The 26608-nt window shown below is 43.8% G+C and overlaps 1 protein-coding gene across 1 annotated transcript in view; it reads left to right on the top strand.

Annotated features, from left to right (window-relative positions):
- The first annotated feature begins 4712 nt into the window (after positions 1–4712).
- FREM1 (FRAS1 related extracellular matrix 1) overlaps positions 4713–26608 on the top strand; it is an 84475-nt gene continuing 62579 nt past the window's right edge. Inside the window, exons 1-8 of the mRNA XM_081176001.1 lie at positions 4713–4898; positions 10561–11030; positions 16496–16590; positions 18722–19023; positions 20034–20230; positions 20733–21056; positions 23853–23961; positions 25043–25174. Of these exons, the coding sequence (XP_081032127.1) occupies positions 10800–11030; positions 16496–16590; positions 18722–19023; positions 20034–20230; positions 20733–21056; positions 23853–23961; positions 25043–25174 (1390 nt within the window). The 5' untranslated portion in view covers positions 4713–4898; positions 10561–10799. The remainder of the gene's footprint in view (positions 4899–10560; positions 11031–16495; positions 16591–18721; positions 19024–20033; positions 20231–20732; positions 21057–23852; positions 23962–25042; positions 25175–26608) is intronic.

Here is a 26608-nt window from a genome sequence, read left to right as displayed (position 1 = left end):
CGTTGCTGCAGTTACCATTGCTGAGGCTGCAGTGTGCTTGTGGAGCCTCCGGGGACACTCTTTCGCCATATGCCCTGGATCCTCGCAGATGTAACACTTCCTGTTCCCTCTAGGAGGCTTCGCTTTCACTGTTGTCGGTGCTAGGGCTCTGGCTGCTGACTGAGCCCTTGCACTTCCAACCTCCATAGGTTCCACCCCTCCTCCTGGCGGAGGCGTGGATTGCGCACGCGCTGCTTCTCTGGGAAGGAAGGAGGAGCCCCTGGCTGGTTCGCGCCCTCCACGCCCTTCGTCCCTGCTCCACGGACGTTCTTCCAGCCGCACCCCCACGGCTAGTGCCCTCTGAACGATCTCCTGCGTGGTCCGGGGTCTCTCCCCCCTCGCAATTTCATCTTTAACAGAGCCGTGCAATCCCTCCCAAAACAGGTCTCTTACAGGAACCGACTCCCTGTCCCATTCCAGAGCACTGACCAAAGCGAAAAAGCGGGCATGATACTGCCTTACGCTGGCCCTCCCTTGTTTCAGTCCGTGTATCTGCTGCCGAGCAAGATCCACGTCAATGCTTGATAAAAAATACCCATCCATCGCTTTAATAAAGGCATCCGCATTTTGGAGCGCCGGATCCTTATCCCTCCACAAATTGCGCAGCCATGCTTTAGCTTCCCCATGCAAATGGGACATGATGAACCCCACTTTCTCTTGCTCATCTCTAAAGTCTTTTTTCAGCAGTTCCAGTGCGCACATTACATCTGCTCTAAAGTTGGGGTACTGCTGCAGGTTCCCATCGAAGTGAGAGACCAGACCGCCTGTTCGTCTTGCCAACCCAATTCCCTCCTGTTTGGGTGTCAGTTGCCCTTGCTTCGTAAGCATGTCCAACCTGACCTGGAGATCCCTGCAGGCGGCAGCTGCCACCTCCTCTCTCTTCCTGGATGCGAGAGCCTCGGCATTCAGTTGTGACACTGCTTTTCTGAGTTCCTCTATCTGCTGCTCAGCCATCATGTTGTCTGCCGTTTGTGAGCTAGCTAGTAGGCACCTGCTTCTCTCCTCTCCTCGAGGCTGTAGATGCCCACAATTTGGAGACGGAGCTTACTGTCAGAGCTGCTTAGATCCTAGCTCACAGAGGATCACGCTAGCCAGCGGTCATTAAGTAAAAGTCTTTATTGAGTTACAGTTTCCATTCTCAAGCTGCTGCGTGCAACTCTACGTCTAATGGCTAGATCGGCGAAGCTCCGTCTGAGTCTCCGCCCCTTGTGCACCAACTTAATATCCTAGCCCTGCTCCACCTTTTCCGCCTGACTGTTCTCCTCTGGGTCCCTCTGCCCCCCGGGGTCTCTTCCTTCCGGGATTCTTCTGACGCCGACCCCCCGGAACTCCCTGTCTCCTTGCGCCGGGCTTTAGGACCTGGCTCCCTTTCCTGGCTGCCTACTGCGTCACTTTCCTGTGCATTTGAACTTGGCGCGCGCGCCCAACCTTCCACTTTCCGTCTGACCGTTTCTTCGCTCCCTGATGGAGGTGTGGCCACTCCTGACTCGTGCCCTCCCCCCTGTTGCGAGCTGCCAGCGCTTGATCTCTGGCGCTCTTCCTCTTCCCTGCTCTCTGGCTGTGACGCTGGTCCCGATTTCCAACTGCTCTCCTCTGAGTCCCCTCTGGCTCTATCTTCCTGGGGTGTGCCCCTAGGCTCCCCCCTTGCCCTGGCCACTGGTGCTCCTTTCTGTGAATCTTCTGATTCACTGGAAAGACTCGGAGATCTCGGGTCGTCGTCATCACTCATCTTTTCTTCTGCCTCCTCCCCCTCGCTCTCTGTTTCCTCCCTTGCCCTTGCCTCTGCTCCTGAACCCCTGACAATAAATATCAGGTCTATTTCTAAAATCTGAGATGTTATCCCTGCCTTGACAAGCAGGTATGTACACATTAACACAGACTTAAACTTTGGAGATTTATTAGCAGTACTCTGGTACATTTAAAGAGCTTTTTTTCTACATGTAAGGTTTCCCTCCCCCATATAGGAGCATTCAAAATATGCAATCTGAAGTGGTATATGATCCAAGAAGAATTCTGCCATGTGATTTGGCTGAACTTGTACATTTGCTGAAAGTCTCATTTACATGGTCCCTTCTTCGGGATACCATCTAAACATGTTTACTAGGGAGTAGGTCTTGTATACAGAGGGACTTACCTCTGAGTAAACGCAGGTAGGATTGTGCTGTCAGTTGCTTCTTTTCTTTCAGCTTGCTTAGGATAAGTTATATGCCTGCACTCAGAACACTGCTCTAACAATAGCCAGTGTCCATAAAGGCAACTCAAGGACCAAGTGCATTGCATCTACAAATGAATTTTAGTACAATATTTCCACCAGAGGTCCCCTTTTGTTTCCAGTTCTGCCACTTTTACAGTCCATTTGGTATCAGCTTCCATACCTCTCACATGAATGATATTTGGTTGTGGGGGCAAGCTTCAGGTTGTATACACAGGCCTTCCGAGCACCCCAATTTTCCAGGGACAGTCTCAGAACTATAAATGCTGTCCTGGCTTCTGATTTGATCCAGAATGTCCCAATTTTCCCTGCCAGTTTGCCGCCACTGAAATCGGCAAGGAGGAGGAGCCAGCACTTGTCCCAAGCAATGGTGGTAGCTGCAGGACTGAGGGAGCATCCCGTTGCCTCTCCATGGCCGTTGCTGCCAGCCTCCTGCCTTGGGCAGCTTGTAGTAGCTGCTGGAGAGCAGGCCAGGAGGAAGAGAGACTGCAGCCCTGAGGGCCCAGCCCAGTGTGATGTGCCAGCTGTGAGGGGCTGGCAGAGGGCAGGACCTCCCTGGGCATGAAGAAATGGGGAGCTCAATGGAGCTCAATGAGTCTTGGTGCTTTTAAGGAATTAAATGTTTCGTGTGTCCGCGTCTAATCTTGCCCCTCTCTAAAATTTATTTGTTGGTGTGTGTTTTTCTTTTTGTAAATCTGCTAAAGAAAACAAAATACAGCGGAACCTTGGTTTCCGAACGTAATCTGTTCTGCAAGACCGTTCGACTTCCAAAATGTTCGAAAACTGAAAGTGGAAGCCTCAATGCAACGGGGAAACTCAAAACAGAAGCAACGTAGCATGTTCAGCTTCCAAAAATCGTTCAAAAACCGAAGCAGTTACTTCCGGGTTTTCGGCATCCAGGAACCAAAACATACGACAGCAGAGGCGTCTGACATCCGTTTTTCCACTGTATAATAGGGATTAAGGAGTCTTCTCAGGGTGATAGAGGGTGGGGGACAAAAAATGATGGGTCAAGAAGGGCCAGTTTTAGGGTGTGAGAAATGTCCCTATGAGGAATGCTGCAGGGCGTGCATTACATAGTTATGAGGAAGGCATGTATCTGCAAATATTTTTAAAAACGCTGTGAAAACACTTTTAAAAAAGTTTTAAAAATAACATTGAATTTGCCATTAGCTCACCATTACCATCTAGTGTCACATTTGTATAATGCGATTAAAACGTTATATTTGCAGCTGTACAGTGGACGCTTGGGTTGCGAACGTGATCCATGTGGGAGGCACGTTCGCAACCCGCAGTATTCGCAACCCGCAGCGCTGTGTCTGCGCACGTGTGGGTTGCAATTCGGCGCTTCTGAGCATGTGCAAAGCGTGATTTAGCACTTCTGCGCATGCGTGAACACCGAAACCTGGAAGTAACCCATTCCGGTACTTCTGGGTTCGGCGTGGTGCGCAACCCGAAAGCACACAACCTGAAGCGTCTGTAACCCGAGGTATGACTAGCTGAATCCTTGCTGCCCATGTGCAATACTGAGCTAAATGAACCAATGGACTGACCTCCATATAAGGCAACCTCCTGTATTCCTATACCTTTCCTAATGAAAAATAAGAACATCTGCTTTGCTCTAATGAGCCGTTTTCTTTAAAGCGTTTCTTTTGGTTTTGTGTGTGAGGCAATATGGAAAGCCAGGCATCTCAAGTCCAGTCAGTGCCTCCTTAACAAAGCCCAGAGGTAAGATGTCTGTCTTCAGAATGCGATATATTCTCTGTTTACACTTGCAGTGGGATTATAAGAGACTGTCCTCTCAACTTTTTCACGCTGCTATTCCATTTAGAGTTTGATTCTGAGGCCTTTCCTGTAAAAAAAAGTATCTTGGCCTGATGTCCTTTCAGATTCACATCTGAAAGTTCAAGCCATCTGCAACCATGATATTAATCACAAGGTTTTTATAAGAAACGTTGTGGGTACTTTGCGGCCAGCCTTTTAGGGATCACTCAGCATGGCTGAGTTGCCAAGTGGCAACCAGGACATTCTCCTCAGTACTTTGAAATTTGCTGGCGAATCTCACGATGGCCTCAGAAAGATGGGTGACAGACTGATGCAAGGGGTACAAAAGTAGCAGGGAGGTGGTGGTTGTGAGTGAACAGCATAGCCTCTTTGTGTGGGTGTGGGTGTGGGTGTGTGTGTGTCTTTGGCGTGTGTTTGTGTGGAGAGAGGCAGTTTCAGTGCAGTCAACTAGCAAGGAAGAAAATGGGAAGTTCTAGGGCTCTCTGCCAAAAAAATAATAGCTCAGTGTAAACACTTGAAGGCATCTTTAGAATGTCCTTATCGTAGAGAGCACTGGAGCTTTTGTATTCTGGAAGGTTTCAAGCCAGCAGCTGTCTTGCAGCCAGCTATCGCTGAAAGTCCTTTTTAATGTGGATGTTTAGTACAGGGCGGGGGGGGGGGAGGATACAAGCAAGCTGACCAGAAAGACTGGAATTTCAGCTCCTCCACCCCACCTCCTTGGATTTCTCCCTCTCCCTCTTCCTTTCCCTCTCTCTCATTCTGCAAGTCCTCTAAACCAGAGATTATTGGGTCAGTGACTCCTTATCCTTCCCAGGCTGTGCTGTCTTCTTGAGCTGGAGTTCTTCAAGGACTACTGCTACCTGTAAGTACTATTGCCTCTTCCTCCCTCTTTCCTATCTGATAGCTGCACATATAAATGAATCGGTACGGATTTCATGTTTGCAAGATAATGCATGGTGTGTTCTTGTGAATATTGCGAGGCTCGCAGTGCTGTGTTTGCCAAAGAGGCTTTCCTAAGTGAAATAGTTGAAGAATATAATACTTGTTTAGGATGAGGTACCATTCTCACGGGTGAGCATTTTAAGTTCTAACAAGATCACCGAGAAATCAAATTTATCACTTGCACCCACTCTCTCTTCACAACGAGGCGCGTAGTCAGATCTTCTGCTGCCTACGTTCCAAATGGTTTCTATATAGAATCCCCAGAAACCTGGAAGAAGAAATACCCTTGCTTCTTTCTCTCAGGCATTCCATAAACGGGTGGGTGAGACTGAGAAATGCAGTGGAACCCATATCCAACCCTCTCAAGCAGCACTGTATCAGACAACACTGTGTTTCCCTTTAGCAGAATTTCAAATATATATATATATATGGGTACCACAACATATTTACTGGCAACAGTTTAACTTCCTGAACAGTTTAGCATGCCCCAAGGGGACGGGGTTATGTGTACCTAATGATAAAACCTAGTGAAAAACACTCCCTTTCCTCCCTCCTCAGCGTCAGAAGATTTTTGCGCTGCAAAAGGACTTTTCAAAGGGGCTGTGTTAAATTTACATAAGATGACATGAAATGTATTCTAAGCTGCCAACTTGCCTTAGCATTTCAGGGGCTGAGCTAGATGACCCATGGGGTCCCTTCCAACTCTGCAAATCTATAATTCTATGAAATATCTAATGAAGGAGCTTGTCCTTCATTATTAAAGCAAAGTATGAGCTACAGTCCAGCATAACAGGCTGCTTAATGTCTCATAGAGTTTTAAACAGGATTTAGACTACAATCCTAAACTCAATAATTAAGGAGTAAGCTCTGTTGATTAACTGTTGAGTAAACCCACTTAGGACAGCAGACCCTCCAATTGTCTCTACTTTCCAGGGACCATTCCAGATTTACAAAAGCCATCCCGGTTTCTGATTTGATCTTGGAATGTCCCACTTTTCCTTAGGACATCCCTGTTTTCATCAGAGAAATGTTGGAGGGTATGGAGTTATCTGACCCCTGAGCGAAGGAGATAAGTAACTATACAACCTTTAGAAGACATCTGAAGGTAGCTCTGTATAGTGATCCATCCAGGCACTGTTGATCTGCTTAGCTTCAGCAAAATGTGCTCATCATGTGCCTTTATTTTAGATGGGGGGGCAGGGTTGGAAATTATGAATGCCCTGCATTAATGAATAAATGAACAAAACATTCTTGGGCATTCTTTACCACTACCTTCCTTGATTTTTAGTGCAACCTTCACAATGACAATTCTGTGTCCTCCTCCCCTCCCCATCTAGCTCCCTGCTGCCAGTCGGGCATAGTGTGTGTGTGTGGGGGTGCTGTTGGGGCAATGGTCATGGGCACATTTTTCGGGGGGGGGGGCTGCTCACGTCACCCTGCCAGCCCCACACCACTTTGCAAGTCTGGGAACTGCTCTGAATGATCACCTGGCAGCATGAGAACGATGCAACAGCCATGTGCCCTTCAATCCCAGCTTTGCCCTCTGAAGGGCGCATGACTGTTGTGTCCTTCTCATGCCCCCTTGCCAGACCTGAGTCGCTTTGTGACGCTGGCATCTCAAAGTGACTTGGGGCTGGGGTCGCTCCAACAGCATCAGCAGTGAGGGCTGAGCTGGCAGTGCGGGCTCTGTTCACCCTCCGTGCCCGGCCTCCCCGGTGCCAGCAAACCATGCTATGCCACTGCCTCTAGTGCTTACTGTAGTTAACTCTTCTAAGCCCAACCTGATGGTAGAAGTACAGTACCTTGTTCACAAATGGCAACATAAGCCTTCGCAAAGGATCTAGCAGCCCATTGTTCAGCTAAGTAAAAAGCCTGAATAGGCAACATTTAAGAGGATTTAAAAAAACACTTCCTAACAAAGAATCTTAGTTAGCCTGCTCTTGTTGTAATGCTTGTGGCCGCCTTTCAAAGTGTTCCATAAAAGCTGGCTGTGAAGGTAAACGGATGCTTTGTTTCCTTTGATTTTCAGATAAACTTTAACTGCCTGAGTACATGAAGTCACCGCAGGCAAGTTAAGGCTATCAGTGCTCTTTCAGAATTGTTGAGTGTATAGAAAGCAGGCACAACATGGCCTGCTAAAGAGTTTACGAATAATCTTCAGAGAGAGAGAGTCCTATAGTTAGGGACATGGTAAAAAATAAATAAATAGAGGAAAGTTTTTTAGCAGCAGGTCAGCATCATTCACATACAGTCTAATCTCCCATTTCATTATACTACCAGTACTGGTATTTTATATAGCGCCATCAATGCACATGGTCTTTTACAGAGGAAAGGGGTCAGGTTCCTGCCCCACGGATATTGCAATATACAGTGAGACACAGGGAAGACAATAGAGTAAAGAGACTTCCTGGGACCGTGGCTGAGGGCATAGAGGATATGATAGATCACTTTCTTTGTTGGCAGAGACGGAGAGCCATAGGCAGAGGCTATGGCTGTGGAAAATTCTACTGCTTTATGAATGGTTATGCTCTAAGGGTTGTGGACCCAGAAACAGGGTGGGTCAGGTATGTGTGTCTCAGGGGGTGATGGGGGACATCTTAGATCTCCTTTATTTCCCTGGCACACACACAAACACAGCCCCAAAGAGTGAAAAAGTATGTAAGTCACGTTGGTGTCAACAGAAGGGGAAATGGAAGGGTTTTTTTCTTAAAGATTGAACTGGGGATGGGAAGCGCCATTCCTCGCCAGTTTAGGATGGCTCTGGCCAGAATACTGAGACTCTTGATTGTATTAAATGTCCCACTTGCGCTTGCACAACTTCCCTGCTCATCTCCTCTCCCCTGTAGCCCCCTATCCTCAAAACCTGCCCTAAAGGGTTGAGGGACCTTCTGGAGCAGATTTGGGGAGGGCACAGTGAGAGGAGAGGAGGGGGAAAACCATTGCATGAGTGGAACACCTGTGGCGTGGCTTTGGGTGCAGCCTTCTGCCTTACTCACAGTCCTCCAGAATTGTGAAGACCAGTTATGGGCACAGCATGCATTTCCTCTAAGCCACTCAACCCCCCACTGTGAACTTATCGAAAGAAGCAGAGCGTGCAGGTTCTTGGTTTCTTTTTATTGGGGGAATAAGAAAACACAATCTCCCCCTTAATTAATAAGTAAATCTGCTCACTTTTAATTACTACAGGCAGGATTTGTATATGACAACTTAAGAAAGGGATACAGGTAGCGCTGTGGTCAAAACCACTGAGCCTCTTAGGCTGGCCGATCAGAAGATTGGTGGTTCGAATCCACACAACAAGATGAGCTCCCGTTGCTCTGTCCCAGCTCCTGCCTACCTAGCAGTTTGAAAACACACCAGTGCAAGTAGATAAATAGGTACCACTGTGGCAGAAAGGTAAACGGCGTTTCTGCGCACTCTGGCTTCTGTCATAGTGCCCCGTTGCACCAAAAGCGGTTTAGTTCTGCTGGCCACATGACCTGGAAGGCTGTCTGTGGACAAACGCTGGTTCCCTCAGCCTGAAAGCGAGATGAGCACTGCAACCCCATAGTTGCCTTTGACTGGACTTAACCATCCAGGGATCCTTTACCTTTACCTCACTTAAGAAATGAAACAAAACTTATGCAGGGCTTAGCTGCCAGCCTATGATTAAATAAGATGCTCTGTGGACTATAGTCTTGATGGGGGGGTGGTATTTGTTTTAACTGCATATAAAACTTAGAGTGTGGGATCAAAGCACATTTGCTTGATTACTATTATTGTATAATTAAAGACACTCCATGCCTTTCAAAAAGGATCTGCTTCATCTGTCTGCTGAGTGGGTGGTATGATGGAATTCATGGGAAAGTGTCTGCAGGGCACTGCCATAGACTAAACCAGACTTCACCAATCTTGTGTCCTTTAGCTGTTTGGGGCTACAGCTCCCATCAGCTTCAGTAGAGCTATTCTTAAGTTCTCTGCTGATCTGCACAGAACTGTGTGTTATAAAGAGGAGCATGGGTCAACCGTTAAGCGACAGTCAGTTGAATTCCTCATTCCCCTCTTAGGATTGCCATAATTTGAAGAGCAAAAAAAGGGGACACATTTGCTGACTGCTGCTTTTGATTGCTATGAGAACTCTACCCATTGAAAAGAGGGCGTGTCCTGGAAAAAGAGGACATATGGCAACCCAACGTACAACTTAATTTATGGTATACCATTGTGAATTTCCCTATGTGCTCATACCCTCCAACACTTCTCCAATGAAAATAAGGATGTCCTATATAACAACAACAACAACAACAACAACAACAACAACAACAACAACAACAACAACAACAACATTATTGTTTACATCCCACCCATCTGACTGGGCTGCCCCAGCCACTCTGGGTAGCTTCCAACATATACGGTATAAAAACCTAATAAAACATGAAATATAAAAAAACCTGCCCTATTCAAGACTGCCGTCAGATGTCTTCTAAAGGTTGTATAGTTACTCATCTCCTTGGTTAGGGGGTTGCTTAACTGCCTACCCTCCAACATTCTCTGATGAAATTAGTGACGTCCTAAGCAAAAGCAGGACATTCTAAGATCAAATCAGATAGTGGGATGGCTTCTGTAAATCAGGGGCTGTCCCTGGAAAATAGGGACACTTGGAGGGTCTGTAGAACTTCATGGGTGAACACTGATATGGGTGGAAAAGCTTTCCCCAGGACTATCTGATAAATGCATGAGATCCAGATTTGGAAAAAGCTTCCATATCTCCCAGTGGAAGCTGGTGACAGAACTGTATAATGAGGAAGTCTGAGTTGTTGATTATGATTATGACTATTGATCTCCGATCCATAATCAGGTCTGGCTCTATTCATAGGCATTCTATTCTGCCTCAAGCAGAAAATATCAGGGTAACATTAAATGGCACCCAAATGCCTGGTTTTTGGTTTTGTTTTGTTTTGTTTGTTAATTATATTATACCCTGTGATTTGGATTTTTCTACCTCAGGCACCAACATCAGTGCAATAGAACATTACCACCACCACAAAAAAGCCATCCCCTCAATCTGTTCTTGGGTTTCCCCCAACCCTCTGGAGCAGATTTGGTGGCAGGAGAGGGTTCAAGTCCCAAACTGCAAGCAGCAATCATTGTACTTTGGGGACATTTTGGTTGAAAATTGCCCAAAATATCTCAGGCCTTCCCAGCTTTGTGTAACATGCACAAGACCAATGCTTTTTTTCTGGGGGTACTAAAGTACCAGCACCTTTTTTTTCAAATGTTAAAAGTGTGTAACAACTTCATGGTGAGTACGGCACCTCCCCCCCCCTTTACACAAGATACCTGAATTGCTGCAGCCTGGTAACCTTGGTCTGAGCATGGGGGTGTAGATGGGGAGTTGTAGCAGCCTGGATAAAACTCTTCAGCTGCCTGTCTCCCATCAACATAGCTCATTTGTTGTCTGAAATGAAATATGATTATGTGGGATGTCAAGGGATGATGTTCACTTGTAGCAACAGATGCAATGCATAGCACCTTCCTTTTCATTACTGTCATTCTCTGTCTGTCTGTCTGTCTGTCTCTCTCTCTCTCTTCCCCCTATCCCCTAGATTTTGGGGAAAAACCATGTCCGTTGTTCTAAATGTTGGGATTGATCCATGAATTTATTTACCTGAGGATTCTTTGAAAGGGTTCCGTGTCCAGATTCCATTATGCAGGAAATATTCTTGATAAAGCACATGGAGGACACTGTAGCCTGATGCCCATGATCAGCTGGTGAAGCTTCCCAGGAAGGACTAAGAAAACAACCCCCTTTCCCTAAAGAGTTTTCTCCTTTGCTAACTACACTATGAAGGCTTTGGGGAACAGCTGGCTCCTTTTGGTCTTTGCACTTAATCTGAGAAGCATCCACTCCTCCTTTGTCAACGTCAACCGTGGGGCAAAAGTGATGAAGGGCCAGTCCATCTTCCTGTTGCAAGAGAACCTGCAGTTTTCCATTCCCCGAGAGAAGGATGCTTGCAAAGTGGAAGTTGTGATGAACGAGCCGATGACGCAGAGGGTTGGGAAACTAACCCCACAGGTATGTGAAATATCATGGCATGGCAATTTGGGGAGCTGGGAAGAGGAGGAAAAGGGACGACTTATTGGAAGTAACTGGACTTTGGAACGGCGGAATGGCCATTCTCAAACATAGCATTGGCTTCCATTGTGAGTGAAGCTTGTTTGTTAGTTAAAAGCTTTTGAGACATCTTTTCCCAAACTGAAGCAACTGCATACAGCCCCACCTATATATCGATGGGCAAAGCAGACTTACCTCTAATTTTTCTCCACTGCTGCTGAATGAAACAGCACTTTGCCCTCAAACGCTTCTAATTTGTGCTTGCTTTGGTTTTTAAAAAAACTATTATTAAAAGCCACCAGGAGGTAAGTCAGCTGTTCATGTACATTTTAGATAAGACCCCCAGGGCAAAGCCCAGCGCTGTACAGCTCTTAACCACAAGCAAGGGTTCCTTTTAATTGCTCCCCATGTAGTAATGGTGTGACTAAAATGTGAATGCACAGCATACCATGGGACTTGTTCAGTTCCCAAGAATTACCATCAACAGATGGTAAACATACAAAGGGTTTTTTATGCCTTCTTTCCACATCAGACATATTTCCCATATCACCTTTCTTCTACTTTTGTCCCATCTGGGTTTACTTATGGGAACCTGTGTGGAGAAAGCAACGTTTTCTCGATCTGGTTACTAATACAAAATAGAATGGGATGCTTTGAGAGCAGTGTGGCTGGCACTGAGAGCAGTGATCATGTGTGTTTTCTTCCGCCACCCTGGTATTGGAAACAAAAACGTGTCAGGTGCACAAAATTATACTCGGCTCCTCCTGCTGCTGGGTGAGGAAATGTTTGATTTGAGGACTATGTGAACACCAAACAGTTAAAGTAAATAGCTCCCCCCCCCAAAGAATCCTAAGAACTGTAGTTCACACACAAAGAAAACCCAAGGTTCAGCACTTTCAACAAACTACAGTTCCCAAGATTCTTTGGGGAAAGGCATGTAGTTTAAACATATGGTGTGTATGCAACCTATGCAGTCATGCAAATCCCATATGCCTAGTTTGGCTTTGGAATATCAGTGGCTGGGGGGGGGGGGTCTGCTGCCTGAATGCCTTGTTCAAGGTGGGTGCTGCTGCCTGAATGCCTTGCTCATGAGCTTCCTGGGGGCTACTGTGGGAACCTGATCCAGAGCTAGATGGACCTTTGTTCTGACTCCTCTGGGCTCTTTTTATATTCTTCTGGCTATAGCATTATGAAGTTTCACTCTTATGTAGTAAGCAGCCCATAAAAATGTGACCAATTATCAATCAACATTGTTCTGGTCACTTTGCTTCAATGAATACTGCTCGTGCACCAACCAGTTGCACACTTTTTTATCCAATTTCAGTACATGTCCAGAATTTTCCAGACATATGGCAAGCCTAGGAGTGTATGCCAGTGGTGGGTGTGGCCCAAAGTGGGCATGGCTACCCACATACATTTAAAAGAAATTAATTTCTGCAAACTAACCCTAAGAAGTTTGCAACCAAACAGCAAACTAGGTGTAAACTTTGTTTGTCCCATTGTGGAGAAGAGGAAGCTGGTCTAAGTAGAACTCTTTTTTCTTTTTTGCTCCAGTAGGACTTGTATTCTTCATTTGTTAAGATGAAGCATTGTGTGGAGATGCTTTACTGTGAATAAAGCTGCCATGATGAAGAAACAAATATGACACTGGAAATTAGCAAGGGATTTTGGAACAATGACACATAGTATATCTGTAACGTCTGCTATCCTTCTAGACATAGGGTTGTGGGGTTTGTTTGTTTGTTTTTTGCATATCCCTATGACTAATAGCGGGACATGGGTGGCGCTGTGGTCTAAACCACAGAGCCTCTTGGGCTTGCCGATCAGGAGGTCAGCGGTTCAAATCCCCACAACGGGGTGAGCTCCTGTTGCTTGGTCCCTTCTCCTGCCAACCTAGCAGTTCAAAAGCATGTCAAAGTACAAGTAGATAATTAGGTACCACTCTGGCTGGAAGGTGAACAGTGTTTCCGTGCGCTGCTCTGGTTCGCCAGAAGCAGCTTAGTCAAGCTGGCCACATGACCGGGAAGCTGTCTGCGGACAAACGCTGGCTTCCTTGGCCAGTAAAGTGAGATGAGTGCCACAACCCCAGAGTCGTCCGTGGCTGGACTTAACGGTCAGGGGTCCCTTTACCTTTACCTATGCCTAATAGCAGTATGCAGTTATCATCAGGTAATAATGCTGATCGCCATGCCTTTGGTTCATTTTGAGCTGATGCTAATAGCATAGAAGCAGAACATGCTCTGGTCAGTTGGCAACTCTTAACTGCCAGCGCCCCCCCCCCCATGGCAGAACTTGCCCTTGTTTTGCTAAAGAGATTGTGCTTTTGACCAGCAAACACTGCATTATGCAAGAACCTGTCCTATTATTTCCTTTGCTGTCGTTAAAGTGAGTAATGTGCTAGGAATGTGTGACAATTTAATTACAAATTGTAATTGAAAAGTAGTTGAAGTGGAAATAAAAGCAAAGCCAGACAGTAATTAGGAAAAGATTTAGCTCTCCTTTGTTTTACTTGTTAAATTTATAGACAATTATGGCTGCCTGTTCATATGAAAGAAAAACATATTAGGAAGCATAAAACAGCTGTTTCCTTTTAACAAAGCAGATTGTGTCTATTTTATAATCATTGTCTGTCTACGGCAAGAGTCATGTTGAGGAAAAAAGCTTTCATTATTTATCTCCCTCGTTATCAATTAAGTGGAGGAACTAATGATGTCTTCTGGAAAAACACAATTTATGACTATTATGGCCATAGTTCTCTGATGGATAGCACTGCCTGTACCATGTTGCAGCTCTCGTCTTCCATTAGAAGGAAGCTGAATTCTCAGGGCTAAGAGCATTTGGAGACGTGAGCCTTAATTTGCTTCTCTGACTTCCTAGCGCTCTTTCAGTGAGCACCTGATGTCATTTCCACATGTGGGGCTTAAATTGGCTTTGTTTTAAATCAACTCTTCGAAGAAATGTAAACCTGCATTGACTAAGAGGAGCATCTGGTTTCTCTCCTGGGTTGGCTGCATTTGTGAGACGAAATTGGTGAGAGGGGCTCAGATGTGTTTCCTTGTGTCCTGTGTGGGGTCGGTGGGAATGTACTGCCCAATGTCAATGCAGGCGAGGCTGCCTTTACCATTAGGCTAGGTGATGCTGGCCCTGCCAGGTGACAGATATGGGGGAATAATTTAATGGTGACAAATTGTTTAGCTTATTATGTCTTTGCCACCCTGTGTGTATGTGTGGCGGGTTATTATTATTATTTAACTCAGTTACATAAAATGTGTTGGACAATTTTTGGATACAGGGGGAAATATAGTGAAAGCAAGGCAAGCGTAATGTGAATGAGCATTCTGGCCAAAGCAGTCTGTCTATGTTGTTGTTTAGTTGTTTAGTCGTGTCCAACTCTTCGTGACCCTATGGACCAGAGCACGCCAGGCACTTTTATCTTCCACTGCCTCCCGCAGTTTGGTCAAATTCATGCTGGTAGCTTTGAGAACACTATCCAACCATCTCGTCCTCTGTCGTCCCCTTCTCCTTGTGCCCTCTATCTTTCCCAACATCAGGGCCTTTTCTAGGGAGTCTTCTCTTCTCATGAGGTGGCCAAAGTATTGGAGCCTCAGCTTCACAATCTGTCCTTCCAGTGAGCACTCAGGGCTGAATTCCTTAAGAATGGATAGGTTTGATCTTCTTGCAGTCCATGGGACTCTCAAGAGTCTCCTCCAGCACCATAATTCAAAAGCATCAATTCTTTGGCGATCAGCCTTCTTTATGGTCCAGCTTTCACTTCCATACATCACTACTGGGAAAACCATAGGTTTTACTATACGGACCTTTGTTGGCAAGGTGATGTCTTTACTTTTTAAGATGCTGTCAAGGTGAAGAAATGGAGGCACCGAGAGATTTTACTTTCTTGGGCTCCATGATCACTGCAGATGGTGACAGCAGCCACGAAATTAAAAGACGCCTGCTTCTTGGGAGAAAAGCAATGACAAACCTTGACAGCATCTTAAAAAGTAGAGTCTGTCTGTAGTCCAAATCATTTGCAGTGAGTGGGAACTTGCATAAAAATGCTCTGAGAGTCAGACAGCAGCAGCAATGTGTGGCTGGATATCCGATATACAATTTGGGGCTCCATAGTCCCAGTTGGCTTGATCCTCCAGACTAAGTTGGTTGAATTTTAGTTCTTGCCAACTTCAACTTAAATCCCATTGAGTTAAATGGGAACTAAATGCAAATAACTGGATCCATGTCACTGTTTATGATGATGATGATGTTATTGTTGTTTAGTCGTTTAGTCGTGTCCTACACTTCATGACCCCATGGACCAGAGCATGCCAGGCACTCCTGTCTTCCACTGCCTCCTGCAGTTTGGTCAAACTAATGTTAGTAGCTTCGAGAACACTATCCAACCACCTCGTCCTCTGTTGTCCCCTTCTCCTTGTGCCCTCAATCTTTCCCAACATCGGGGTCTTTTCTAGGGAGTCTTGTCTTCTCATGTATTGGAGTACTGGAGCCTCAGCTTCAGGATCTGTCCTTCCTTATTATACTCTATTTATACATATTATACGTCTGTGTATTAGGAAGACTCGGAAGTCTATCTTAAGAATGCTGCAGTGTACAGGATCATGATATGATCACAAAGCACTGAAGGCCGCTTTACATAAAATATAAGGGAGACAAGCATATCTTCTGAAGATATGTTTGTTTGATTGCTGCATTTATATCCCACCTTTTTCTCCCAGGGGCACAAGGTGGTATGCTTGGTTCTCCCCCTCCTCATTTAATTCTCACAACAATCCTGTGACTTAAGTTAGGCTGAGAGTCAGTGACCGGCCCCAGTTTACTCAGTAAGCAAGTAGGGATTTGAACCCTGGTCTCCCAGGTCCTAGTCTGACTCTATAACCACTATACCAAATTCTCAAGTGGTTGTATATATGTGTAAATAAAACCAGATATGCTAAAGACACCACAGTCTCTATTGTCCTTCATTCCAAGAAAACTGAGCCCTGGGTAAAGCTCTTGGAACCCCAGGAGTCTCTGATTGCTCAAAGATTGTGGCGGCTTATAACTGTATTAATTCCCCACAGTCCCAGAAACATTGTTAAGCTATCTACCCATTATATATATATATATATATATATATATATATATATATATATATATATATATGTAGGTTTTGGTGTCTTCGGGTGTCTTCCCGTGTAAGAGTTGGGGTGTCTAGGCGACGTTTCGACGAGGTCTCACTCGTCATCTTCAGGCTGGTGCTTTCGGCTTCTTGTTACTCACACACACACACACACACACACACACACCACAGGGTAATTATGTAAATCACTTTTGCATTGCAAAACGTTTTTTCGAGACAAACCAAAATGAGCCAAAGGGAAAACGTCTGAAATATGCTGCCTCCTCTTTAAACAAAGCCCATTTTTCAACAGGTGTTCAATTGCCATTTTCTTCCCAATGAAGTCAAGTACACTCACAACGGATGCCCAATTCTCAATGAAGACTTAGTCATGCTGAGGTTATACAGGTAAGCAGCACTGGGGTGATGTCTCAGGGGGTGTTTCTTAGGAAAGAACAAGCATGTTTCTACCATTCACCTAATATTAAAAGGTAATGCTAAGTGAATTATCTCTTCTGAGTTTTCTTTTATATCGCATCACAAAGAAAATAAAAAATCCATGATTTAGGATCCCTCTGATACCTTATATCATGTATGGTGGGGATGTAATAAAATTAAGAAATTTGGGGAAAATATACATGAGGAACTGAAAAAAATGTTTAAAACAACAATTGGTAAGAAACCGGAAACATTCCTTTTAGGAATTATAACAAATGACATCCCAAAAGACATAAAGATAATCTTTTTATATGCAACAGCTGCCACAAGGTTATTGATTGCAAAAAAAGAGAAAGAAATCAGAAGAAGTACCAGCATTGAAAGATTGGGAAAATAATTTTTTTGAAATAATTGAATTAGCAAAAATGACAGCAACAATTAGAATGCAATCTAATCAAAATCTCAAACAGGAATGGAAATGTGTAGAAGAATACATAACCAAAAGTTGCTCCAACAAGAATTTATTGATATGTATATACTGATTTCACAGTTAAGTTAAATTAAGCTAAGCTAAGCTAAGCAGATATAGAAGATTGAATGTTTAATTATTAAGATACAAAATTACAATCTCAATAATAAAGTTACATAATAATAACAAGGAAGTCACGCACGGGTGGAGGGAAGACACAGGGCAAGAAATAAGAAATGGATAAATGTTGGTACATAATGAAATGTGAAAATGTGAATTTATGGATATAATGTATATGTATAAATATGTAAAGATTTCATAAATGTATTGCAACATTAATAATAAATAAAGTAAGTGCAAAAAAGAAGAAAATAAAAAATCCAAGGTGTCCATTGGTTGCAAAACCAAATGCATTAAACAAATTATGTACGTTCATCCTATTCCTTGGCCCATAAATAAAATTATGGATAATTTACTTAACACTGATTGTGCCTGTTGCTACTGTCAGCAGGGAAGAATTATGGCTCCAGTAATGGGATATCTCAAGATAGTAGGTCATGAACCCGCCCCAGAGGGTTAGATTCACAACACAAACAGAGCTAAATCAGGATTTCAGGGTTGTTGAAGGCCTTCCTACTCAAAAACAAAAAGAGCCTCTCTTTAAAACCTCTCCAGCAGCAGAAGGGCTGGGCATTGTGGTGTTTGTCCACCTCTGTGAGTGCCATTTTGTTGCCACGATTCTGTGGCATATAAATATCTAAATAAATGATTAAGCCAGTGAGGAGAAAAGTACTGGCTCACTGAAGAAGAAGAAGAGCTAACTGGCTCATATGGTATTGCTTATACTTTCCAGGTTTCAAGGTTGCATTTCTGTTGTAGGATGTTGTTGAGTAAATGAAATAATAGGTTTGCCTAACCATACAATTGGAACCATGCACTTAGGGACGTGGGGGGCGCTATAGTCTAAACCACTGAACCTCTTGGGCTTCCTGATCAGAAGGTCGGCAGTTCGAATCCCCACAACGGGGTGAGCTCCCGTTGCTCTGTCCCAGCTCCTGCCAACCTAGCAATTCAAAAGCATACCAGTGCAAGTAGATAAATAGGTACCGCTGCAGCGGGAAGGTAAATGGCGTTTCCGTGCTCTCTGGTTTCCGTCATGGTGTTCCATTGCGCCAGAAGCGGTTTAGTCCTGCTGGCCACATGACCCGGAAAGCTGTCTGTGGACAAACGCTGGCTCCCTCGGCCTGAGAGCGAGATGAGGGCTGCAACCTCATAGTCGCCTTTGACTGGGCTTAGCCGTACAGGGGTCCTTTACCTTTACCGTTTTACCTGATGAATTAATAAGCTGGCATAACTAGAGGGATAACTCTTGAAGTTTGAGACAGAACTTCATGAGAGTTCAGCCCCCTCAATGCATAAATAGGTTTTCTGAATTTTGTAAGCACATGAGAGGAAGCTGCTGGATCAGGCCAAAGGCCCATATAGCCCAGCATTGTATTATCACAGTAGACAAGCCTTTGGGAAACCCACAAACAGGTTCCAATTAAAATATACCAAATGTTGTAGATTCCAAAATGTGCCCAACTCTTTTGCTTGCTAAAATTTGATTGACTTTTTGCTTGCCCTTTGCAGATTTACAGAAACTGAGACATTTACCGAAATGGTTCCCTTCCTTGTAAAGTTACTTGAACCAGATTGTAATATTATCAAGATGAGCTCAAGTGCCCTACAGGTTGCTGGCTTTCATGGCCTGTCCAATGTAATTAACAAGAACGTAATTACTTTAGACTACAACAGGAAAATAAACTTGGATTGTACCATAAGCCTGATTTCTGTAGAAACTTTCCTACCAGCCCATGGGCAACTTGTCAGAGGATCAGAAGAAGAAGAACCACCTCGTGGAGATCAGCCTCATAGTTTCCCTCCCACAACCGGTATGTACACTTTGTTTCTCTGCACCTGTTATATCATCACAAATATCTTCATTCAGTGATGAGGTTGTACAGGGGCGCCAACTTGCCTCCACATATCATGGAACATCATGGGAGGAGGAGCCACCAGCCATTAAAGCTGAATGGCCACTGTGTTTGGCTCTGCCCCAGCTCCTTCCAACCGACGTCCTGACGTCATGCATACAACATTAGTTCCCCCAATCGCCCTTGTAAGCTGCTGCCTCTGCCCAATAAATGATGTCAGCAATGTCTATGCAACACAATGACCATGTACATTGTTACATGAGCACAGCTCCACAGCATTTTATATTTTCATTTACATACATTCATTCGAAATAAGATGGGTTTATGAAACAATTCTATATCCTCCCACCACACTGATGAAGAATTCTACGAAACAGTAGTCAATATCCGGAATCACTGTTCAGTGTTGGACATCATATTTGCTGAATACACAAAGCTTCACAGCTTGTCTTCTATCGTACAAAGTCTGGTACCTCGCTTCATTTAAAGATTTTCAGGGACTTTGAGACTAAAGATTTCATTTTGGACTTGTTATGGTTTGAAGGAATTCTCTAAAAGATTGTCTATTGCATATGTACATGGTCATCATGTTGCGTAGACATTGCTGACGTTTTCTTTGCAACACAGGGGTTTGTTTGGTTACTTATTGTTGTACCATGGCCAATAGAATGATATGCCTTAACATGGTGCCTAAAAATAATAAGAGTGGACGTCAGGCAAGTGTCCTTGGTGGGCTTCTCTGGGAGTGAATTCTATGAACAGAGAGATACTCCACCTGATTCACAGAGAACATAGAACTGGAGCTGGCTATTAAAATTATTCACAGAACATTTCATAGCCCCCTCATTCCTTCCCATAGGTGTTTCAGTGGTGAACTGTTCCTAGCTTCTGGTGTCTGATTTGCATCTTCTGTCCATGTTTCTGTTGAGAGAGAAAAAAACCCACTGTGATTTCCTTTGGGCCATTAGGACATAGGAGAGGTGAAAAGTGTCCATCTGGGAGCTGTGTTTCGGGCCTGAAGACCATACAGAATGTTAAAGTGAGCTGTGAAGATTTTCTCCTGATGGGCCTAAGGTACCAGCATTTGGACCCTCCTTCGCCCAACATTGATTACATTCCCATCAGGCTGGATCTCACAGACAGCAGAAGCAAGACCATCTACAAGGTAAAGGCCTTATACAGGGGTAGGCAACCTAAGGCCCAGGGGCCAGATGTGGCCCAATCGCCTTCTCAATCCGGCCCACAGACAGTCTGGGAATCAGCGTGTTCTTACATGAGTAGAATATGTCCTTTTATTTAAAATGCATCTCTGGGTTATTTGTGGGGCATAGGAATTTCTTCATATATTTTTTTCAAAATATAGTCCGGCCCACCACATGGTCTGAGGGACGGTGGACTGGCCCATGGCTGAAAAAGGTTGCTGACCCCTGGCCTTATAGGAAGGAACTTTGGCATAGACAGATGCAGGCTTAGGTGAAGCCAGCCTTTGCCAACCTGGTGTCCTCCAGATGTTTTGGACTACAAGTCCCACCAGCCTCAGACATGCCGGCTGGGACTTATGGGAATTGCAGTCCAAAACACCTGGATGGCACCACTGGGTTAGGCTGCCAGAAGAACATTCAGCCATAATTAGATGCTTACTTTGTCACCTGCTTCTTCTTCCGCAGTCTGAGCATGCTTGGCTTCCCGTTCACATTGGAGGTGCGTTTCCTAACCAGCCACCCCAAGCTGCCTTCATGGCTATGCAAATCCTAGAAGCAGACCAGTTCATTCTGAGCCTGTTGTCAACAACCATACTGGATGCTGAAGACAGTGAAACAGCCAAATCCCTGCTCATCTTCAACATCACCAAACCACCCCGGGAAGGCTACATCACTCATCTGCAAGACCACACGAGGCCCATCTCATCCTTCACGTGGAACAGCCTCAATGATATGCTTATTGCTTATCAGCCACCAAACAGCAGCCACACAGAGAGGAGAAATTATGAGGTAACCAAAGCGATTTTAATGAAGTCTCTCACAAGATTTCAAAGCATTTATCAAGAAAGACTTTTTTTAAAAAAATATACGGTTTCTTGATGGCTTTCCACTCCTACTGTCCTGATGTTTGTTTGTTTATTCCTTTTTATTAGCTGTTTTATAATACACATACTTTTATTATCTAAATCCCGCTACCATCAAATATTTCAGTAATCCATTGCTTATACCAGGCATAGGCAAACTTGGCCCTCCAGATGTTTTGAGACTACAATTCCCATCATCCCGGACCACTGGTTTTGTTAGCTAGGAATGATGGGAGTTGTAGTCCCAAAACATCTGGAGGGCTGAGTTCACCTATGCCTGGCTTAAACAGTCAAACCTCAGTTTCCAAACACCTCTGCTTTGGAATGTTTCGGCTCCCGAATGCCGAAAACCTGAAAGTAAATGCTCTGGTTTTTTAATGTTTTCGGAAGGCAAACATCTGACGCGGCTTCCGCTTAAGTGCAGGAAGCTCTTGCAGCCAATCGGAAGCTGTGCCTTGGTTGTCGAACTTTTTGGAAGCTGAAAGGGCTTCCGGAACAGATGTGTTTGACAACCAAGGTTTGACTGTATATCAAATCCTGCCTGCAACTTCATACATTGGTGATTATCAGTGGTCTCCATTACTCCTTAAAAACTTTGTCATCATGTCCTCTTTATGTCATTACGTTCCATCATTTTCACAAGCCGTTCCTCCTTCGTTGGCAATCCTTTCTCTTTCCACTTCTGTTGTCGAATAGGGTACTTGGGAATTTCATTGCTGTGTAGGTAAAGATAAAAGTAAAGGACCCCTGGACACTTAAGTCCAGTCAAAGGTGACTATGGGGTTGCAGCACTCATCTCGCTTTCAGGCCAAGGGAGCTGGCGTTTGTCCATAGACAGCTTTCCAGGTCATATGGCCAGCATAATTAAACTGCTTCTGGTGCAATGGGACACTGTGGCGGAAACCAGAGTGCACAGAAACGCAGTTCACCTTCCTGCCACAGTGGTACCTATTTATCTACTTGCACTGGCGTGCTTTCAGACTGCTAGGTTGGCAGGAGCTGGGACAGAGCAAGGGGAGCTCCCCCCCCCTTCATGTGTCACAATGACTGGAGTGTTGGACTATGACTTGGGAGAATGGGGTTCGAATCCCCTCTCAGCTGCGTGGGTCACTGGGTGACCTTCAGCCAGTTGCCATCTCTTAGCCCAGCCTTTCTTAACCCAGGATTTCCCAGATGTTCTTGAACTACAACTCCCATCATCCCTGATCATTCGTTATATGCTGGCTAGGAATCATGGGAGTTTTTGTCCAACATTATCTAGGGATCCAAGGCTGAGAAAGGCTGTCTTAGCCTAACCTACCTTGCAGCAGGAGGAGTACCATGCTGAGTATCATTGCCCAGAAACAGATCAGTGACTTCCAGTCATGGTGGTGGCAGTTAGGTAATTTTGGACTCTGGAATTAATAGCCTTGTTAAATCCCCTCTCTATAGACTGCAATGTGTGTTACTTCATTTCAGAACAGGGGCTCCTGTTCAGTGGGACTCTGGACTTTTGACCCATTCTCTGGTTACATCACAGCACTTTTCAAAAGAGTGATTTCACACATTGTATTACAGGTCATTAAATGTTAAGTTATAAAATCATGAGGAATCTGGTGACCTGCATGCACATGTGAACCATCTCTGTGTGTCATTAAAGTTTGTTCAACTGCCTAGATTAATTTGTCAGAATCATGAGGGCTATTTGCCCCTTAATAAACATGAAACCCACTTTCCTTATAAATTCCCAAGTTACTAAAAATTTGGATCACAGCATTTGAAAGTTATATAGTTGCTTTATGATAATTATGATTATTATTACCAATGTTTTTCATCCAATTCCGTCCTTTAATCCTTTCAGGGAATCTGCCATGTTCTGTTGTGCATGCTGTGTGAGGAATGGTTGATGCTGAGAGGCGATAAGATGGGAGAACTTATACATTTTAATAACATTAGAAAAGAATTACAAGTATTTGAGATACATAAATGCTTATGAGAGCTTAAACAGAAAAGATAAATGTCACCTATGACTGGATCTTGTCATCTCTTTAAATTTTAGCAGATAGCAATGGCAGTGAGTTTGGTTGGAACAGAGACATCAGTGCCCTTTCCTTAGTGAAAATGTGTTCCATAAGCTGCTATTTAGCCTATTTTTATCTATTACCTTAATTATTTCTGGTTTGGTTTTTTTTCTTTCAAAAAAATGGTTAAAAGGGGGGTGATTTCTATTCTTTTAAAGAATCCCTTTTCATTTTCAGTTGCAAAAATACCATGGAAGTATAATTAGTGCTCCCTCTTGTGGAAGTTAAAATGAATGTCTCATGTGTAAAACATTTTTTTAAGAATTAAAGTGTACAAACTGACTACAGGGAACAGCATTTTTTTAAAAAGGGGGGGATATGGGAGATTATGGAGGGAAACATATGGTCTTTTAAACATTCTGGTTCCATTTAGCACTCTACACCTCTCTGTGGTTGTTTTCCTATGTTATTTTGAGCTCAAAATCTTTCAAGATTTCTCTAGTTCAGAGGTTGGTAAACAATTGGCCCTCCAGATGTTGTTAGACACCAAATCCCATTAACCCAGACAGCATCTCCAATGGTCAGGGATGGCAGTAGCAACAGCCCAGAAACATTTGTAGGGCCACAGATTCTCCACTCTGCAATAGTCTCTTACCTGTCAGCTGCTGTTTCATCTTCCCAGGTAATCTTTAGAAAATGCTGTTTCCATTTTTGTGTAACAGGTGGAGTTTGAAGTTCATGATTTGTACTTTGAAAGAAGTTCACCAATTACTATCCATATCTCTGTTAGAACGGCACACACAAATGCACCTCGGGTGTCATGGAATACTGGTGAGAATTCATATTATGCTTCATAGTTTTCTTTAAAAGACAGGATGTGGCTGCACAGGTCAAATGCAACAAACCAATATTCTTTCCGTAGGTTCTTTAGCCTTCTTAAATGAGAAGCTGCATAGGAATATGCTATTTTGTGGGGAAAGGTAGCTGCAGTTTGTTTATGTCCCTGAGTTTGTTTATGTCATAGACTCGTTGACTTGTAGAATTGTAGAGTTGGAAGGGACCCTGAGGATAATCTAGTCCAAACCCCCGCAATGCAGGAACATGCAGCTACGGGGATCAAACCTGCAACCTTGGGGTTATTAGCACCACACTCTAATCAACTGAGCTAACCAGGCTCAGTGTGACACTAGTTTTGTGCTGCCTCCTAGGAAGACCTAGGGGAGGTTCATGATGTCAACTCATATCTGCATCATGTGTCCCTTGTTGAATCAAAATGAGCATGTGATCTGAAAGCCATTGCACACCATTATTATTATTATTATTATTATTATTATTATTATTATTATCATTATTATCATCTCATCCATCTAACTGGGTTGCTCCAGCCACTCTAGGCAGCTTCCAACATACATAAAAACACAATAAAACATTAAACATTAAAAAGCTTCCCTATACAGGGCTGCCTTCAGATGGCTCGGGGTTCAGATAACTCCAAACTGTCCAACATTTCTCTGGTGAGAATAGGGACGTCCTGTGGAAAAGTGGGACATTTCGGGATCAAATCAGAAACCAGGATGGCTTCTGTAAATCTGGGGCTTTCCCTGGAAAATAGGGACTATTGGAGGGTCTGCCATTGTCCCCAGTGAAGTTTCTTGAAGGGATCAGTGCTAAATGAGGCTTCAAAGAGTTAACCTCCAGAGCTCTATACAGATGAAATTAATTCCTTTCTATAACAGATGCCAACTACTTGCATGGGATCTTTGAGTAAACCATATGGTTGTTTGAATATGGTTTACTCAAAGGCCCCATGCAATTGGTTGGCATCTGTTATAGAAAGGAATTCACCATTAGTGCTAGGTTGCACTTATTTTACTGTTCTGAATAAATTACAGCTTCAGGGTTTCTGTTCTAGGTCTTGATCTCCTGGAAGGACAGTCTCGCCCTATAACTTGGGAGCAGTTTCAGATTGTAGACAATGATGACATCAATGGTGTTCGCATAGTTACTGTTGATGGTCTACAGCATGGACAGCTCACTCTAAGAGGTATTGTGTCCTCCCTGATGTCTGTATACAGATGTTATTATTGGTCAGTGCAGTTCATGCAACAATTCACCTTTTCAGCTGCCATGACAATGAGGATTTGAGGAGGAAGCCACTAGTGGGCTCATGACAAGACTAGGGTTGCCATATTTTTCAAACAGTGAAAATTCAGACTGAAAAGTTGTTGAGCTTCTTCTGGACATTTGACCGATTTCTGTCCAGACACCAATTTCTGCCGACTGCACTATTCTGGATATGTCCAGGAAATTCCAGGTGTATCGCAACCCTAGACAAGACAGCATTTGTGAGAACTATACAGCACCCTGGTGAGGCATGGTTTCTGAGAAATGCCTTTGTATGACTTCTGCACAGCCGTAAGTCTAGTACTGGCTCCACATGAAGTTACTAAAGACACATCTGTGTATTTCTTAAACCTTTGGACCCTAAAGGTTAGCAAGAGAACTATAGCTTGGTGGTAGAGAACATATTTTTGCATGCAGAAGGTTCCAAGCGCAGTCCCTGGTATCTCAGTTTTAAAAAATTAGCTAGCCAGTGATGGAAAAGACTGAGTTGTATCCAACTAAGTACTACTCAGAATAGACCCATTGAAATTAACAGTCCTAAGTTAATTGTGCAAATCAATGGGTGCACTCTGAGTATGACTAACATTGGTCACAACCCTCTGCTTGATACTAGGTATAGAGGAGAAATGTGTTTGGTCTGCATTTCAAAGCAAAGAAACCTAATTTGCAGGTCCCATATTTATATGCAGATTGGAATGCAGCTGTCATTCTGATTATGTGTGTTTATGAATTTTCCAATGCAGTTTTTTAAAAACAACAAGAACAACAACAACATAAAACAAAAACTAAAAATTCACTCACTGGGTCACCATTGGTGATCATCCCTCCATTTCAGGTGGTGGGGAATGCATTGAAAAGTGTAAAACAAAACCCAAAAACAAACCATGTATTTTAGGGAACAAACATCTAATTTAAATGCACATTTTTCATGTACATTTTTTAAAAGCACACCAAAAAAAGGGATAGAATGTCAAATTGCACCCCATGTTATTTGTATAAAAAAATTTGGAAAATTGTTTGGTGCATTTTAATTGCCACATGTTGCAAAATTATTATTCTGCAATTTTAACTGTGGGTAACTCATTAAGTCTTCCAGATAATGTGCTCTAGTGACATGGAAGCCTATATGTTGTTGCATTCACAACATACGGTAGTTTGGATTCTGTTGCAATATGTTCTTGTTTGCTTCACTAACATTCCAGAGAAAAACGATGTTGTGTCTGTCACTCAGTGAACCAGCATTGATCCAGTAAGCCAGTTCTGATGTTTGTAGTGAAGGAATCATATTCATTTAATGGTGGTTATTCTTTGGCCTGGCTAGTCTGGAAGCTTCTCTTCTATGTAACAAGATTGT

The sequence above is a fragment of the Podarcis bocagei genome (genome assembly GCF_964188305.1).
Source record: "Podarcis bocagei genome assembly, chromosome: 17".
Lineage (NCBI taxonomy): Eukaryota > Metazoa > Chordata > Lepidosauria > Squamata > Lacertidae > Podarcis > Podarcis bocagei.
Note: the sequence above shows the minus strand (reverse complement) of the source record. Positions and strands in the feature narration are given on the sequence as shown.